This window comes from Ornithodoros turicata, chromosome 1, assembly GCF_037126465.1.
Source record: "Ornithodoros turicata isolate Travis chromosome 1, ASM3712646v1, whole genome shotgun sequence".
In the NCBI taxonomy this organism is placed as follows: Eukaryota; Metazoa; Arthropoda; class Arachnida; order Ixodida; family Argasidae; genus Ornithodoros; species Ornithodoros turicata.
Window position 1 is genome coordinate 65,253,646 of NC_088201.1, and position 18,621 is coordinate 65,272,266.

Genomic DNA, 18,621 nt, shown 5'->3' on the forward strand with positions numbered 1-18,621 from the left:
AGGGGAGTGGTTAACATTTGATAATACAATGTTAATATAAGCAGCATACAAAAATATATTTACAAATTAAGTCCACATGAACAAATTAGACAGATACGTGGCTGTACATAAAAAATGAAAGATTTGGGCTGATTAGAGCAAACAATGACAGCACAAGTACAGTCCTGCCCTGTGGCATGTGCAGCATGTCGCCACACAAATAGGCTGGCTCACTTTACGTGTAAATCTACTCCCAATTTGAACGAGCACATGAACGACAAGCGGCTGTGATTCATCGGAAGGCTGAGATTAGATTAGCGCCGCAGACGAAAACCAAGGTGAACGACTTCGCAATAACCGATGAACCAACAGAATATGGGGAAGCTTAGTTCTTTGTACAAAAAATAACTCCATAGAAATAAAATGTGGCCAACCAAATGCAAAATAAACTTTGCAATAACTGAAAATTCGCTGTAACGAAGTTCGCTATTACGAGGTTTGACTGTATACAACATGTAGAATAAAAATGGCTATGCAGAAAAATGGTCGCATAAACTCTTTCTTAAATTGCTTGACGTTGGTAATGGAAGTAATGGCACCGGGAAGGCGGTTCAACTCCAATGATGTACGAGGGAGAAATGAATCGTGAATTGACCTCGTTGAGCATGAGGGAATGCCCACTTCCTGCGGGTGATCAGTACGAGCTGAGATATATGCAGGCTGTTAGATTAACGATTCTCTGACGTAATTATAATGATAATAAATTTTGTGAAACAAACAGAGAACAGTTATTGTTCGACGAGTGAAAAGTAGTGGCAGATTGAGGTTAGAGGCAGATTTGAACTGCTTACAGCACAGGCACGTGCATTGTCGCCTTTCTGGAATTGCAGTGCAGGCAATCTGGGGCTTATCATGAAGTAAGCCAATCAAGCCACAAGTTTTAGCATCCAGAATTCTTTCAATTTATGGCTGCGAATATGTGCCCGATTTGCAAAAAATTGGGGTCATGAAATTAGAGGGTTTTACAGTACTTAGTATATGGTACTGTATGTGCACACTATGTTATACATTGGCAAAGCTAAGTGTTGGAATATGGATTATTTATTTACTTTTTGAGTCTCTTACGTATAGTAGTCACACTCTTCCCCACTCAGAATGTAGCATACAGTGCTAACGCTAAATCGTACTGCAAGTAAAGTTCACATACTCCCGACACGTCCTCCTCCATTTCCGTTTGATGGCAGCAGAAAGCACAAGTATAGGTTTCATGAAAGTACTACAAGAAAGCTGTAGCGTTTAGTGGTCTAAGTCAGCTCTACTGCTAGCACATTGAGCTAGTACTCAAAATGACATCAGGAATGGAGAAGGGAACTCTTACCAAGAATGTGATAGGAATTGTTGCCTCTTCTAAGGCTACATTGGTACGAGCCGAGATTTTGACTTCAACCTTTCCTTTCTTCACCGAGACAATGGGAACATGGATGGTAAGGTGATTGAAAGGCTGGATCTGTACATACAAAGAAAAGAAATGGTTGGTGCTTGCATGCAGCGTTATGAATTGTATGACATGACTCTTGAGTGTGTCACGGATGAGATACAAGTATTGTATCATTCATAAGTTCAGTTCATACAAAGACAACGTGCTGCTGTTCTCCTTTCGTAGTGACAGGGCTGTAGGCCGACACCCTGCCCAGTGGTCCCACTTGGACGAAGCGATAATCTTCCGAAGGGAGCACCCTCAGCTCAGCCTGAAAGTACAGAATGCAAGATCAGATTGAAATGTCACATGGTCTTGTGGGTCTTGCAGTACCTATTGCCCTGCAGGTTTAGTTCATCCCACTTAACTTACGTAAAATACTTAGTTTCATGGCAATGAACATTCAGTCGACCACAGCCCACATATTTATCAACCTCGAGGGTGTTGGCAAATTGGTAACTTGGTATACACTCTAAGAAAGGGTCATGATGATGTAGTGTTCGGTTGCCGAAGTCGGCGTTGGGAGATGAAGATACATAGTACAGCAATGAACAGGATGAGGAGACTTCGGATGACGCCCTAGTTTTTACATTGTACTGGATTTTATAGATGTGCAAAGTATTACAAAACTGGCGTACGCCCCCTATCCCCAGTGAATCGGGAGAAAGAGCGGCATCATTTGGAATACTGTTTGGCCTTGACCATGTTGTGCAGTGAAGTTCTGTTCTTAGGGTTGTACAGGCTTACTAAGGGCTCGCATTTCCCCTGTCCAGTGGTGTAGCCAGACCTCCAAGGTAAGGGGGGGGCTGGGTATGAACTCCCCCCACCTCCCTCTGATCTCAGTTTGTTCCAACACACACATACCTGTGCATACAGCAAGATAAGATCTGAAAATCTAGAATATTTGAACGTTAAAAATGTGATTATGTACATACAGGCTGTCATGGCGATACCGCGTCACGAGATTATAAGTAGTTTGAAAACCTCATAATTTCAAAACTATTCAAAATGCTGCCTAGATAGATGCCAGAAACAGCAAGAACTTTTGCGATTATCACACTGGATCTCCCTGCATCCCCCCTCCACATATATATATATGTATATAATGTTTTTCTCCTTGGATTTGCATGATTTGCGTTGGTTGGCCCGTGGTAGGTAGGGGGGCTTGAGCTGGCCCCCAAAGGCCCCCCGTGACTACGCCACTGCCCACGTCATCATGTCATTGGCAGCCTGATTCACTGCACCTTTTAGTTAACGGCAAACTTACTTGGACTTCAAAGTTCTGGTAGTTGAAGAGGAGAATGCGTATTCCGATCTGCTCTCCGAGAACAGCGGTCTCTGGGGCTTCGTATGTCATGTAGAAGGGGCGTACACTGTTATGCTGTAACAATAGGAAGAAACGGCAAGTCTATAGATGCACTGGCTACCACAAGTACTTTATACTTTACATATATAGGTTTGGTGAGGATGGAAAAGCCCAGTTCCTTGCTGACAGACACTGCATTGAACATGTACAGTGTTGGACTCTTTGGTACTTCACACTGGACATAATAGTCGACAAGATTTCTGCAACACAGGACAGAACAATATATTTATTATCCAAAAGTTTTCCTGAGTTCCTGCTTTCAGAGCCTGGATTAGATGCAAAAACAAAATTTGTTGTGCATGCAATCAAATTCTGCATGTTCATTCTTGCGAACTAAACCCGAGACAAGGAATACAGACAACTTCTTGTTCATTCTTAGAGCATTTGCAACTCTCCGCAACTTGCTAATTTGTTAATCAGAATTTGACATTCCCTATGGAGAACTCCTTTATGTAATATATATTAATATTTTCCTTATATTTCATGGTAACTTGCATCATTCAGGAGCCTCCTCCTTCAGCACGGTGTAGAGTGTATTTTTTTTCTAGTTCTTTACACTCCCCTGGACGGTACGATCAGTAGAATTTCAGCGGCAGTTTTTGATAACATCCACAAACACGAACCCATGTTTAACATTTACGAACTTCGACTGATTTCGACAGACGAATCCACGCGGGTTCATGCTCTGTACAGTATGACGCGAAACCATCATTTCGTCAAGTGTATCACATACACATTAAAATAAATGGTTAATTAGTAATGACATTTAGCAAGCATCACAAAGTGCTGTACCCTGTAGCTTGGTCGTGCCAGGCAAAATTTCCTCCTGTAGCGTCGAAAAAGTTGTTGAATCGGTTTGTCCGATAAAGGTAGAAGTTCAAGAGAGACTTGTCCATCAGCTCATCTTCCTCGCCTGTAAAGAAACGTGCATGTTACAGTGTCTTATAATGAGTTCTAAACCCTTTAATGCATGCCAAACAGTTCACATTCGCTATGTTAGTCAAGCCTAATTTCTCATTTTTAGAAAATTTGAGGTCGTGTTAAGTCAGGTAAGGTACATCAGCAGGATTTCACAACTTTATGTCTTGATGAATTTGAAATAAAATAACGGGAGTCTACTTTTTGGCTGTGGCTTTGTGATAAGTATTTGACTGTACTTGGTTTTTATCAGTACGTAGCAGGAATTAAGTGCTCCCCTAGCTCTTTCGCCCACTCGCCCACACCGTTGCTTTGACCCTAGCTCTTTCATTCACGTCTTTCCTTTGGTTTCATTTCCCACCTTTTGCTAGCGCAGCAATAAAGCTAGTGAACATTATATGCTTTGGCATCTGCTCTTTAATCCAGTTAAGATCTGTGACTCATTTCAACACTGTTGTACTGTAAGCGACTGCTGCTATAAGCATTATGATTCGGCTCCTGCGAACTCCCATCCAATAAAGTTATTGTATTGTTGTATCATGTATCACTATCATAAAAGCGCTAAAATACAGACAGAAGACGAAACACACAGATAGCACAGATATTTTAGTGCTTTTAATATGATACTGTACCAACAGGCCAAAGCTGACATTTTAAGAATGTATCACTGTAAGACATTTTTGACTTACAGCTGCCTTCATCTGTACCATCATCGCAGTCCTTGTAGCCATTGCACTTTGCCGATTTGGGGTAACACTGTCCGCTCACACAGGCAAGCTGTCCTTGACTTTCATTGCACATGTCTGCAAGGTGATCAAAATGGGACCCGTCACCAACCAACAGAACGAAAGCTAATACCCTGTTTCCCACCTTCGCTTATTTTTCAGAGAGTTTCTGTAAACTGAATTGCACAGTAATAAGACATCGTTCAGTGAAAGTATTTTTTGGATGGCCACTTCTGATTGACTCTTTCATAAATGAAACAGGGTATAGAGCCAAGTTAAATGTCACTTCCCAGCTCCATTAAGCTTCACAATGCTGATTAAAATTACACACCTTGACATTAATATCACGATCTTCATTCTTGCCCATAGTCATCTTGTATTTAGCACCATGGGCTCAGCAATAAAACTCCACAAACTAACCAACCGTGACCGTGATTGAGTTTGTGATCAAAATAGACATGTAAAACATTTTTGTCTCTGTTGTGCATGCCATTGATAGTGCGAGTATCATGAGCAAGTAAATAAATATCAGTACACTATTTTTGCTACCATGCAGCAGGGAGGGCGACATGTTCGTTATTGGGCGTACATTCCCAAGGATGCAGCAAAATGGTATTTGCAATGGCCCTGACGTCGAGAATTCTCTCTGGTTTCCGTCAGCAGGTTTTCATTTGAAAAGCTAGCTATAGATATAGTACAAATGAAAGCACTGCACTCACGTGGGAAAGAGGTGATGTTCAAGTTTGTAGCCACTACCAAGCCAGAAAACTGAAAAAGATGACATGAAAGATAACGTGAAGCACATATCCTGTTCTAAGCTATATATATATATATATATATAAAGCAGGAAGACAAAGAGAAAGCCAATAAGGAGCTCATAATTAGAGATGTGTATGAGATGATACCTGGAAGGTACCATTGTCATCCGAAGCAAAATTCTGAGTGACGAAATATTCTGCTTCATCAGGCTTTCCATCTCGATCCCTCCAAACAGCTCGTGTGTGTTGTCCCCAGTGTTCTTCCATGCGATACAGCGATTCGATGACCTGGGAACAATGTAAGCGCGCACTTTACATGACCTGACTCATAATGCAGGGGTTTCAGAGGGATTACATGTACGGGTATGTACAGAATAAGTAATTTTGGCACTGCTTTCAGGGGCTGTACCTTTTCAAGATTGCTTTAGTTTTTGGATGGATGATGAACTTTTGTAGCACAAACACTTGGCAGGATTAGTATAGACCATTACGCAAAGAATCTGAATGCTTAAGGACATCTCATCATGCCTCTCCATACCACGCTTCTCCATAATAATGAGTCTGTGCAGTCAGGTCTGCACTTAAGGAAGTACGTATACCTATAGGGCCTTGTGTTTTCGGGTTTTATGCTGTTTGAAAATCGGGGTAAAAATTGGGTGCTAGTTCAGGAGCCGTAAAACAGGGCAAAGGTTGAAAAGCAGATTTTTGGGTGGAAAATAAAAAGAGAGCACTTTCTGCATTAACGCAACATGCCGAATAGCCGTGCTGAATGTGCAGTGCTGAGCGTTCTTCAGTGCTCATATTGGTGACTGAATTGGCACTTTGCCAAGTGACTTGTTGGGGTTTTTCAGGTTTTGCCTTGGCTGACAATGATGCGAATCGGGGGCTAAAAATGGGTTTTACCAGGCTTAACCCTAAAACTCCAGGCCCAGGTCTGACCTCACAAGGGAACTTGCAGAGCAGCAAGACGCTCTCCATGTCTCTGTGTACACATTGCACACTGGCATGATCAACAGAGCATAACTTTTTCAATAAAGGAACGTAATCCCTCTTCTTTTGCTGATATACCTACTGGATTAACTTTAAACAAACAATACGTATCTCACAAACACATTCAGAAGTTCAAATTTATATGAGATCTATATCTCTGTTCGCATTTGAAGCAATAAAAAGTGAATAGACAAAGTACCAAAACGCAGTCAAGTCCACGAAGGAGGTAGTCAGAAGAAAATTCAAACGGTTAGGACCATTTAGTTTTAATGGCGAGCTTCCGTGCAGGAATAGAAAGTACACAATAGAAAGTGCACAGAAAAGACATAAGGCTGAGTTCATCTGGCTTACCGAGGTTGGAGTTAAATCGTTCCTTGCTTGTACAGCAACCAGATCACTGTCTAATCCTGACAGTCCGACTATAGACTCTGTAGTATAAACGGGATTCAGCTCGAGCACATTTCCCGTGCGATCTTGCCTTGTGTGCTTCTTCAAGGTAAACTGAAATGGGAATAGATTACTGGAACAGCAGCCGGGAAAGAAATCTAGAGAAAGAACGAATGAGAAGGAACAACGAGCAAATTCAAGGAAAACTAGCATCTGACCATCATTGTGAACACCTGATGCCTCTTTAGGCTATTCCATTCATCAACTGCAGTCACACCTCGTAGTCACAGCACGGCTCAAGGGAAAGATGGGACGTGTATTTTGGAGTCAAATCATATTCGGGATAAAAGTAACCAAACGACAAGTCACTCACCCCTCCTCTGTTGATGCCTTGGACTGGCAAAATGACAGCGTCTGTCGCCATGTCTCCTTGACTCGACACCTGAAACACCATCACCTTAATGGCTGGTGCCATTTCCGGCGACAGAGGAACAGAGAATGTGGTGATGGTCTTGAGCATTCCTTTGGCTTTCATCACTCCGGCTTGTAGCACTGTGCCTTTCGATAATACCTTAAAGGAAGAGCACAAACTTGGTAGATGCCTACATGCACATCTTATCCTATCCTCTCCTATCAGAGTTTTCACTTAATGAATATCCTGCTCTAGTTGCAAAACGTAAATTGAAAAAATGAGAAAACCCCAGTACCAGGACTAAGAAAAGGACAAAGGACGAGACAAGGTCTTTCTTGTCTTGTCCCTCATCATTTTCTTAGTCCTGGCACTGGGCTTTTATTGCTTTTAACAATGTAATACCAACCAGCCCAGATTTTATAACCTTGTTTAACCTGTAAACTTACGATGTAGTGGAAAGATCGCATATAGTAGTTTGACCTCACGTGGAATACAGCATACTCCCCAGCCTGGGTGAAGAAACAACAGAAATGAGAGTATTAAAAATTAGCTCAGATGCATGGTAGTGTAGCACAAGGGCATACGTGTCCCATAGGATGCCATGATTATGTAACTATACTCACCAAACCTGTAGACGTACTCGTTGAAATCTGGAGATATTTACGCTTTGGTGAATAATAGGCAACAGCTGTGGCTTCATTGTGAACTGTATCTTCACTATCTTTATAAGTTGCCTACATAAAAATACCAGAATACTTAAATGAATGGATCAACCCTCGGTACATTTCTCAGCGCACCGCTGCGAGTGCAAATAAACAAATATTCTGGTCATGAAACTAAAGCTGTGTCAAACTGTGCAGATGCTGTATGCAAAACTCTAGTCAACAAAGCACATAATTTTTTAGGTGAACAAGGAAAGCGACCCACATATGCATGCATATGGTTGAGGTTTCGGATTGATGAACATTACCAGGCATGTCACAGAGGTTAGTGAGTTATGGGTATGTACACGTTATTATTAGGGCCTGACTTTTTAGGGTTAAACCTGTATCCGCCCAATATTTACCCCCCGAACGAAATCTGCAAAATTCGGGTTTAACCCGAATCTACCCGAAAACAACCAGGTCGCGTGGCACACTCATAAGTGTGTATTAAAATAAAGTTTGATAACATTGCTAAACATTAGTTCCATGTTAAGACAATTTTTTATTAAACAAAAAAAAAAAAATCACCCGAATTCCTGACGACAGAATATGCCGTAACGGGATTTAACCCGAATACACCCGAATTTTCACATGAAAAATATCACCCGATATTTACCCCCCGAATTTGGCCAAAAATAAAACCCGAAAAAGTCAGGCCCTAGTTATTATGTACGTAGTTAGGCAGTTGAACCTCTGTATAACAAAATTGAAAATGACCACACTTTAATTCGTTAAATAGAATAATTCGTTAAACCAAATAAGTTCCGAAAAAATGACCCAAGCGCCAACCCACGCGCCCCATTCTACGCTATGCTGTCATAAGATTAGCGTAAAAACACGGAACGCCCGCTTATTATTGAGTGTCGCGGAAATTTCAATGAGTACAAACGTCACTGCTGTACTTGCCGTTCAGGAGCATACAAAAAAAAGTAATTCTTGCATGAATCGTACTTTCCGACGTGGCAAGCACAGGATGTTCGTAAGTCGTGGATAGCAACGCCATTTTCCTTTTCGGCCATGGACACGACATTGATTATCGCAAGTTCCTCATCAACTGACAAAACCTTCACTTTTTGGACCGCACTAATCAAAAAGCACCACTGGAAAACAAATTCGGAAAACTAATGTAACAGGGGAGCGATTGTGCAGTTCCCACAGCAAAAGCACATGGCAGAAGTGATGAATGCCCGATCCGCTAATTATGTAATTTCACGTGACAACGCCAATAACCAATGAGAACGTATTGTCATGTTGAAGTTGCTCCTTGCCTCCCCTGTGGCCGGGACTCATCCTCTCTTCTGCACATGGGGAGAGACACGTGTGACGGTGCAAAGAGGGGGTTTTCGGGTATTTGCTGCTTACGGGCTTCATTAAATAGAGCGTGTCTAATGAAAGCACTTCGTTAAATCGAGTGAAGAAATGCATTGGCGTCTACGGGGAAATGTACGTGCAACTGAAATAATACGTTAAATAGAGGATTTCGTTAAATCTGCATTTGTTATGTGGAGGTTCAACTGTAAAACGCAACTACATCTGTCTCCCTTAAGGTAGCTGTGGTTGCACACAAAGGTTATTGCACTGAACTTCACATGCAGCATGCAGTGGAATACATGTGTTAGTGTCTCATATTAGTGCCTCAAATGTGTAGTTCATAAGTATGTTTGAAGTGCACCTGCTGAAGCTGTCATGGAAACAGCGCTTTCCTTTGTGGGCTTCGCCAAAGTGGAATAAAGGCATTGCATACCCTAATGAGTATCTTTTCAGAGTCCTCCGGGGGATCAACATTGAGCACCAGTAGTCCCTTTTCATCTGGCTGATGCGAGTATTCCAAGAAGTCATAGCGTCCCCCTCGGAATGTCTGTGCTGATAGTCTAATGGTCATGTTGGACGTTGCCAGACGTTCCTCGGACAGTCTCACCAGGTCGTGGTATGTTACTGCAACCTAAAGAAGAAAAAAAGAGTTCACACAGAAAAAAAAAAAAAGTCAAGGATGTCACACAAATTGATTGAATTGAAGTTGTCTGGTGCATCATATTGTTTAGAAGGAATCTTACTATATCTGCAGAATCCTTCACATGTTTGATGGTATGTGGTCAGAACTGTTCAGTGCTGAACTCAGACTCACATTATAGAAGTTTCCACATGAAGTGTAGAGCACTTAAGTAATAATCAACTGGTGTAACTGGGCACAAAATTTAATACAGCTGGCAACATTAGCGCACATATCTCAAGTTATATCGGAGGGAATTGTCATCGCGCTGGTCTTCAACTAAAGTTGACCTTAATACCGCTATCTACATAGCACTAGTTTCTACTACGTTTCCAGCATGAAACCATCCGGTACAAGTGCGGTCATGCTGTAGCATTTTCGCAGACAACAGTAGCGTAGCCAGAAAGATATTTCGGAAGGGGTTCTATGGGAACTACACATGGGGGAGAGGATTTCACCCTCTTTTCTAATCCAAATGCACTGCCAAAGGTACGATTTCAGGTTGGGGGGGTTGAACCCCCAAAAACCCCATCTGGCTACGCCACTGGTAGGCGATGTAACGCGAGATCGACGGCGGGACCAGTACAGAACTTTCGGGTTTTTGCATAATCCCTTTGACCCGATTGGACGTTTCGCTGACGCTCTTTCTGACACTGTTTCTAGTGGTAAGCCATATGGAACGATTTTTGGAGATGATCGTTGCCCACCGACATTGCACCGAGCGCGACGAGGTGGCTTGTCGTGTTACGAACTACAAGCCGCGACAACACCGCGATGTCGCACACAGAAAACCCAAATGTGCAAGTCGTATGCCTGCTAACACAAAGTTGATAAACATGTACAAAACAATTACTAAATATAATTACATGTGGCGTACACCCTGCATTAGAAAAGCATACCTCGTACTGACGGGAAGTAGGGTTGTATTCAATACTGACAAAAGAAGCAAGAAGCATGTCTGTAGGTGTGCACCCTAAAGTCACTAAAGGAGCATTGCTTATTTAGTAACGCTTATATTTAGTGACTCTAGTTGCACGCCGGCCACTTCGGATTCTCTTTCGTTTCACACAGTTCCTGTGTATTCTGTGGTCATCTTCATCATTGCTTTTCGTTTTTATAATTGTTTTATTATTTCATTCTTTCATTTTTTATTTGTGTAATCTCTACTGGAGATGTCCCAAAGTGGTGCACGTGCGTGCACTTCCTCAATAATGCATTCAGTAATGTTGGCCGACATTGCTTTGCACGACACCATGCACTACCTTTTCAAAAGAACCACATTGGTATAGCGGCACTGCCGATATGACCTGATTAGTGATTTGTAAAGTCACTGGATATAGTCACTATACGCAGGGTGTTTTTTTTTAATCAGGACATATTTTTTATAAAAAGGCTATTAGAGCAACGTGAATTTCGTTTTCGCAGGTGGGTTATACGGCCAGGCAGACATACTGTAGGACAGCATATACAACTACTGGATGACTAATTAGCTAAAATTCATTAATAAACCTATTAATTAGATGTTTTCTGGGATATGGGGGATAGCAGAATTGGAGCCAGTCATTATTCACATCCACCATCCTTATTAAACACCCTGTGAAGCGAACATACTTTGAGATGAGCCGAAACTAGAACTACGTGCTTTTCGAGTGCAGAAACAACGCGATCTTCACCTTATCTGAGTCGGAAAGCGGTCTATCTAGCCAACAGATTACCGCCTATTCCAGTAAGCTCCATCACTCCAAAGCACATGACCCTCTCACGCGGATTGCCTGTCACTCTTTCTGCGCTCGAGCAGTGCGTAGTTCTGGTTTTGGCAGTTGCATAGTGAAATTTGGCAATTTATAACTCGAAGTATGTTCGCTTCTCAGGGTGTTTAATAAGGACAATGGATTTGAATAATGCTGGCTCCAATTCTGCTATCTCGCATTTCCCCAGAACACATCTAATTAATAAGTCAATTATTGAATTTTAGCTAATTAGTCGTCCAGTAGTTTCATACGCTCTCCTACATGATGTCCTCCTGGCCGTATAACCCACCCGCGAAAACGAAATTCACGTTGCTCTATAGCCTTTTTATAAAATATATGTCCTGATTAAAAAAAAAAACACCCTGATAGTCACTACATCCAGTGTCTTTCGTGCTTTGCGTTCTGGTTTCCGGTGTCGCACCGGACGACCGCGCCACCCAAATCTGGCAGAGGCGCAGGCGGTCGCTTGCGACGTCGCGGAGGGGAAGAAAGGGAGCGGCGTCACTGGTCCTTCGCGCGACAAGAGATGCGTCGCGCGACGCGAAAACCGCGCTGGTTCTCGCTGTATGTGGTTTTTGATGCCGGCGCTGCTGATAAGGCGAACGTCTTCGTCGCGGCATTCTCGATTGCCTACGATGCAATCATCGTCTGCACCTAGCACATTTCCGCAATGCATTTTTCTCACCTCCTTCGCCTTTATAACCCGTGTTTAGAAATAAAGTGTTTGAACGCATTTCAAGTTTGCAGCAAAGAAGTACGCGCACGTGCGCCCTGGCGCGTCTGCGAGTACGCTGCGTTAGCGCGACCACGTGCTCAGTCATGTTCAGATCTAGAGCCTCCAGCTTTCGGGAAAGCTTTGTTACGCATTTCGGTCCGAAAGAGCAAGCTCAGGCCGAAATGCGTAACAAAAATGGAGCCGTTCTTTTAAAGGTACTGTAAAGCAGTAGAGCTGCTTCCCAGAAAATTTATCGGTTCGATACCTTAAACCCTCAGTACTTCTTATGTCACAATTTTCGTCCAAACTGCCCTCATAATTTTTTAATAGAAAATTAAAATTACGGGCAACACTGCGTCGAAGTCACCACCAACTGGCACGGCTCGTCAAGTACCGCGGCAAAACGACAGTGCATGCGCATAACACTGTGTCTAAAACAAAAGAAGTCGACTACATAGCCATCATAAGCAGCAAGCCAGGATGGATGGATTGTTGGTGCATCCCTGGTGGGCCTCTTTGAAACGAGGGTCCAGCAAAAACAGCGTGTCGGGAACATCGATCACTGTTGCTTGACAAATTGGGGATTATTTCCTACCAGAAGTCGCCGCGAGCCGTTTTACTAGCAAATTAAAAATATTTAGCGTTCCTTGCCACATGTAGAACTCGTTGTGCTGGGTTTACAAGTAACAAGCTGTTAACTACGCCGCCATCATAGCCTGTCTGACAAGAGAGAAACTGATGTTTTGAGGCTGGAACAACGTAGAAGGGGCAGATACAACAAAGCCTCAAATTGCCTAAGAAATCAACGATGAAATATTTCATATTTCATTTCATAGCCTGTCTGTCTGCTGCTTTGTGATACCTTTAATAAACCGTCCGAAATATTGGAAGCAGAAATACGTTGGCTCTATGGAGCGGTTTTCGATGCGAAGAGTTTTGTTCGAAAAATAAAAAGTCATAATGTTTGGAGTCCGAAAAATCGGTCTCGTTTTGTAAATTAAATTTGGGAATTGTTCGCAGAGAAGCAGTGTGTGAGTCTAGACGTATTGTGCATCACACACACAACTGCCCGTTCACAGCACACTGTAAGGCATTTCACTTGGAAGCCAGTCTTTACGACAGTCACGTTTTTCCATAGTAAAAAATGTTAAAAGGTGCAAACGCGATAAATCTTACCCTTATTGTGAACTTCATTCCTGGCTTGAACACCAGGGGCTTGACACCAAGGATTTTGAGGCTGAGCGTCGAGTTGACAACCCTCGCTCGCGCGTAGCCGTCTACTACGACGTCAAGAAACCTTTCGCCCACAGAAGCGTAGACCTCAATTTCGCACTGGCGAAGAGAATAAGGCTCTGCCAACCGTCGCAGTTCTTCCATCGGGAACTTAAACTGATAGCCCATACGAAACTACAGGAAGAGAAAGACACGCAAATGTTACGGACACGGTTGCTCGGCGTCTTAAAGGGAGGCTTCGCAAGGATTCGAAAAAAATTAGATGAGCATCATACCGAACACAGACCGCCCCCTTGATACCGAGTACAACATTCCCATTCCCTTTACGCGAGTAATTAATCCGTAAATAATGACAATACCAAACCGAAACCGAAATGCAAAGCGCACAGCGGTTCGCCCGGAGGAACTTACTCTGACGTCACCCAGCATTGTCGTCTGCTACGAAGCTTGCATTCTTCCATGCCGGATTACGCCACCAGTGTTGCTTTCAGTGCCGTCTTGCTTCACATAGGCCGAAGCGCTCACTTCGTAATAATTCGTTTGAAGAAAATCTGCGCACTTTTGAACGCGATATTTCGTATGTATGTCGTGACATCCCAAGGGTTACTGCTATGCCACAATCTTTGTGGTGATTTTGTTGCGGAGTCCCACTTTAAGGTACCATAGATTTTACAAAAGTCGCTGCGTAGAAATGCACTGCATAGCAGAAGGACTACATCATGCCGCCCAAATGTCGCATTACAGTTACTATACGTCTTATTCCGTCTAAATGGCTCGTAGCGCGCAATTTCCCAATCTCGTCAATTGATTTCAGAGACCGTTCTTCTATTGGGACAACAGAAGAACAGACTCTTGAACCTTTCTTCACCGAATCGATGGATGGATTTTCCACCTTTTGATTAGGTGAGTCAATACGCAAGTCATACGAGTCAAATGACGATGTTATTGTGATGGCATATTCGTGAAATGGGAAAAGGATGTCTTGCAAGATTTGCACTTCCATGAAGTGACATCTAACGTGTCTCGAAACCCTGCCTCTTCTGTCATGCTGTCCATCGAGAGCCAGATATTTTCGCTGTGCAGTGTATTGTCACAAAAACAGCCGGAGAAAGCAACCGCGGACGGCCGACAGATCCCCGCGTGATGTCGAAAAGTCCTCGTGCCTTTCTTCTTTGTTTCTTTCTTCTCAGCTTACGCTCTTCATATACACCGTTTTCCCGTGGACGCCGCCATATTGAAAGCACAGCGCAGTCTAGCCGGGGGAGCATGTTGAAAACTGTTTACCGCACATGCCAGAGAGAAGGAAAGCACACGTGTCGTATGCTTCCTCCATGGTATTGCTTTCCTCCTTGCTGGAATGTGCTGGGTGCGAAAGCGTTGGGGGGGGGGGGGGGGGGGGGCGAGGCTGGCTTATTCGTTGCAGAACACGCCGCAGAAAAAAAAAAAGAAAAAAGAATAAGGGGGGGGGGTCACCTCAGTGCTCCTTTAGGGGGATTTTTGTGTCCTCTACCCTTATTTACGATTCCAAAGGAACGCACTTTTAGGTTTTCAAAAACAAGGAACCTGCAGTACAACGCGGTCATTTCCAGCCACCGTTTTGTACTTGGATATATACAGGGTGTCTCAGTTAAATCCCCGGGCTAAATAATTCGCGAACAGGTGCACCAATCGACGAACTTTCTTTTTTACAAGTATCTGTCCGATACCACCTACAAGCTGTGCACCGTGTGAATGAGTGGGAGGCGCTCATTATTTAAATAAAAATTCAAATGAGTTTCGTAAAAAAAAGAAAGAAACATAACTTCAAAAGCAGGGCGCTGTCGGCATTAAAATGGTCAAATGGGTACTACTTCCCTTGGATAAATAGCATTGACTCCATAATGTTTGGACAAGTAGATTTATAATACGATTATTTTATCACGTTAGGTGAAGCACCCTGTACGTCATCAGAATGAAAACACTGCCAGCTGAACGTGATCGTAATGCAGATCAAAAGACAGAAAAGTTCGCTTTTGCCGGGAGGCAGGGTTTTTGCATCATGGAACACTTGAATCGGAATGACACAGTTTGTTGGGCGTATTGAAGCTCCTCCCGTAATATCCTACATCTCGTACAGTCCTTAGGAAGAAAAAAAAGACTTTCTCACCCTATTCACGTAGTCGACGAGGTACTTGTCAAAGACTCGAACGTCGTCCGACTGATCCTGGATTAAGATAGGTCTCACAAACACTTTGATGGTGGCATTGCCGAAGACAGGTGCCACAGTAGTGTAATTCGCGGACACGTCCCCTTCCAAATATTCATCCGTGTCCACAATAAAAGGCGGCACGGATACGTAGACGTCGTACCGTTCGGTGTACCAGCGCTCCAGGAGGATCTTCTTCTCTTCCACCTGGCTGAGCGCCACCACTTTGATGGTCCACCAACCCACGGCGAAATGGTACGGCAGATCAAAGCTCAGCCGAAGGAATCCTACGCGCAAAAGAAATCTCAACTGTCTCCAATGAGCTGATTATAAATGACACACAACAACGCCCAGGCTGAATGCTGAGAAGTAAGGTGGCCTAGGATACCTTAGCCTGCCAACAGATATACCTTCTTTTATCGCTGACACTATGTTGATAATTTCCACTGCCTTGTGTACAGTTCCGCGCAAGAACATTGCAAGTCTATCACCGCGCATAGAAATGGAACGTGCGTGCCAATGACGCGTCTTACAGCTTTCCAGAGGACACTTCCTCCACTTACCTAAGTACGGATACTGCGATACCCATCGCTTCATAACTATGCCCCGAGAGTCCTGCGAGACAAAGAGAAGGTCTTGGTGATCTGCAACTTAAAAAAAAGCAAAAAAAGAAAGTAGAAGAAAAAATCACACGAACCGTTAAGTAAATGTCCACAGGATCAGTGTAGGGCTTCAGCTCCGTTGTTAGCAGAATCACTCGAAATTTGACTGCAAATGCGTCATACCACATGTTGGTGTGATGTCAGTGAAGTTTTTGAAGTGCCACTAACAGACTAAAAATATATTCATTTTATTTTGTATTATAAATTAAGCTCGTCAAAGACTTGTCCGCAAAATATGAATCCCGTCGGTGAACAATACGGGCTTCTACGTATTTTCGAGAGAACCCACAAAACTTCATAGTTCCGGATTCTCCAAGAGTAGGTAACGTCACCGGGAGCTCTGGCGTCCGTCTCCCAGCAACATGGTGCGCCTCCGCTGTCCACCCCACGTTGGAAGACTGCCAGTAGGTGGAGTGAGGAGATGGAAACCGAACCTCAAGGAGCAATGTTGCCAGACGCATGGTAGGTTGCACACCATATGACGTCACACTTCTTAAAACTGTCGGCCCATGACGCATACTAAGCCCCCCTTGTCCCCCACCCCCTGCTGTCCTCTCTCCATCTGTCCAGATCTGTATGCCGCTCATAGCCACAGTTGCTTCGGGCGCTAACACGGAATAAAAAAAAAACTTCTCAAAACTAGAAAATAATTTTATATTTCCGCCTCACGTAAGTAAACAATATTTTGAGAGAAAATACAGTGCGAGACACCTGGGTTGCAATGACACAAATTCGGTAGGATTTTAAAGACATGAGATTGAGTCCGTAGTGGCATTTTAAAGGATTCGTTCGTCTGCACTCTCATGCACGAGGAAATAGGAAAGAGGAGAGGTGGAAAAGAGCTTGACATGTACACTTACTAGACTGTTCGAAGTTGAAGACGAGTTGGTTCGTCTGGATGAGTATGGTAAGGAACTGCGGCTGGAAGAAGACTGGACGTTCGTCGGTGAACACTGTGCTTCCAAGCACGTCATTGGCGTTGCCATCGAAGCGTAACTTGTAGTCACCTGGTTTGGCACTCTGAGGGACCTAGACGCAAAATGGCAAGTGATGGGAAAAGTGCCTAATGGTTATACCCATGGCAAAGTACAGAGCACCTAGCGGGGGGTGGACTTGACCTATTGTAGGCAGTACAGGGTGTTTACGTAACAGGGTGTAACGCGTGTATAGACCTCTCCCTGTTTGTAAACAACGTCATAGTGTTCCACAGTGCCACAAATTTGGTAGAGTAGAACTACGCTCGAAGCTATATGGGCGAACAAGGTCGCGTCCGAAAGCCAGGATCTTGAGGGGATTACGATGGTCCCTGAAAGGGACGCGACCTTCGGTCCCACTTTTCTTTCAATAGGAGGCAGCGAACACGTGCCCATTCGTGGAACCCAGCCCTCCCCTTCCGATTTGTTTCGGTTTCAGTTTGTCTACCACGCCATGATGACGTTTCTCGGGTAGAGCTCTATTGCCTGCTTACGTTACCAACGTCAGGGCAACGCCTTCTATAACGCCTGGTGACTAATCGACGCGACGTGGTCAATCACAGCTATGGAAGCGAGCCGCCATAAGGCGCGGGGGCAGCCACTCGTAGCCGCAGACTTTTTGTGTTTGAAATCGTCTGTGCTGATTGGCTGAAACGAACGACATCGCGACTCTCGATGTCTACGAAGCTGACGTGATATGCAGTTGCTAGACGGTCAGCGCTCAGCGTGTTCAATGCCGCTGATTAGTGCGTGTGAGGGAATCCACCGCAGGGAGACTTCTGCGCCACGAGATGTCTGTCCAGCAGTCTTCTGAATGCTACCGCACAGACAGGGTTCGTAAATTTTGAATTGCAGCCCGTCCTTACCAACGCCAGTAGACAGTGATGGACATGTGGTCATTAGATAACTCATGTGGTCATTAGATAACTACTTCAAAAGGAACACCCCGGAACCCGGGATGCGTATTACATTAAATTGTCGGTTGGATGGATGATGGTCTACGATAGGCCTCACAAGAAACATCTAAACAGCGCTGCACAGGCTGCGAACCGGGTCAGCGCTCACCAACTCGCTGCTCCACAAAATCGGCTCTGTGGGTGACGCAAATTGCGAGCACTGTCGTTAGCTCGAGGCCACTGAGGACATTCCAATGGACTGTTGCCGTCCTCAGTAGCTCAGTCGGTAACGTGTTGGCTTGCTGAGCTCAAGGTCACGGGTTCGATCCCGACAGAGGACGGTAGCAATGTGGGGGAGGTAAACATTGCTTCCAGCACCGTGTGTCGGGAGATTTCCGGCACACGTCAAAATAACCCCAGGTGGTCGAAATTCTCCGCAGTCCTACCCTGTGGCACGTGCAGCATGTCGACTCACCTTACTTGTAAATCTACTCCTCCC

At 44.0% G+C, this 18,621-nt stretch overlaps 1 protein-coding gene across 1 annotated transcript in view; it reads right to left on the reverse strand.

The window, feature by feature from the left end:
- LOC135378337 (CD109 antigen-like) overlaps positions 1-18,621 on the reverse strand; it is an 83,608-nt gene that overhangs the window by 18,214 nt on the left and 46,773 nt on the right. Inside the window, exons 3-20 of the mRNA XM_064611352.1 lie at positions 17,113-17,281; positions 16,288-16,358; positions 16,154-16,205; positions 15,552-15,877; positions 13,349-13,579; positions 9,461-9,658; positions 7,636-7,746; positions 7,459-7,521; positions 6,974-7,171; positions 6,565-6,714; positions 5,371-5,511; positions 5,185-5,233; positions 4,430-4,543; positions 3,615-3,735; positions 2,905-3,022; positions 2,724-2,837; positions 1,611-1,727; positions 1,358-1,486 (exon numbers count right to left, since the gene is read on the reverse strand). Of these exons, the coding sequence (XP_064467422.1) occupies positions 1,358-1,486; positions 1,611-1,727; positions 2,724-2,837; positions 2,905-3,022; positions 3,615-3,735; positions 4,430-4,543; positions 5,185-5,233; positions 5,371-5,511; positions 6,565-6,714; positions 6,974-7,171; positions 7,459-7,521; positions 7,636-7,746; positions 9,461-9,658; positions 13,349-13,579; positions 15,552-15,877; positions 16,154-16,205; positions 16,288-16,358; positions 17,113-17,281 (2,472 nt within the window). The remainder of the gene's footprint in view (positions 1-1,357; positions 1,487-1,610; positions 1,728-2,723; positions 2,838-2,904; positions 3,023-3,614; positions 3,736-4,429; positions 4,544-5,184; positions 5,234-5,370; positions 5,512-6,564; positions 6,715-6,973; positions 7,172-7,458; positions 7,522-7,635; positions 7,747-9,460; positions 9,659-13,348; positions 13,580-15,551; positions 15,878-16,153; positions 16,206-16,287; positions 16,359-17,112; positions 17,282-18,621) is intronic.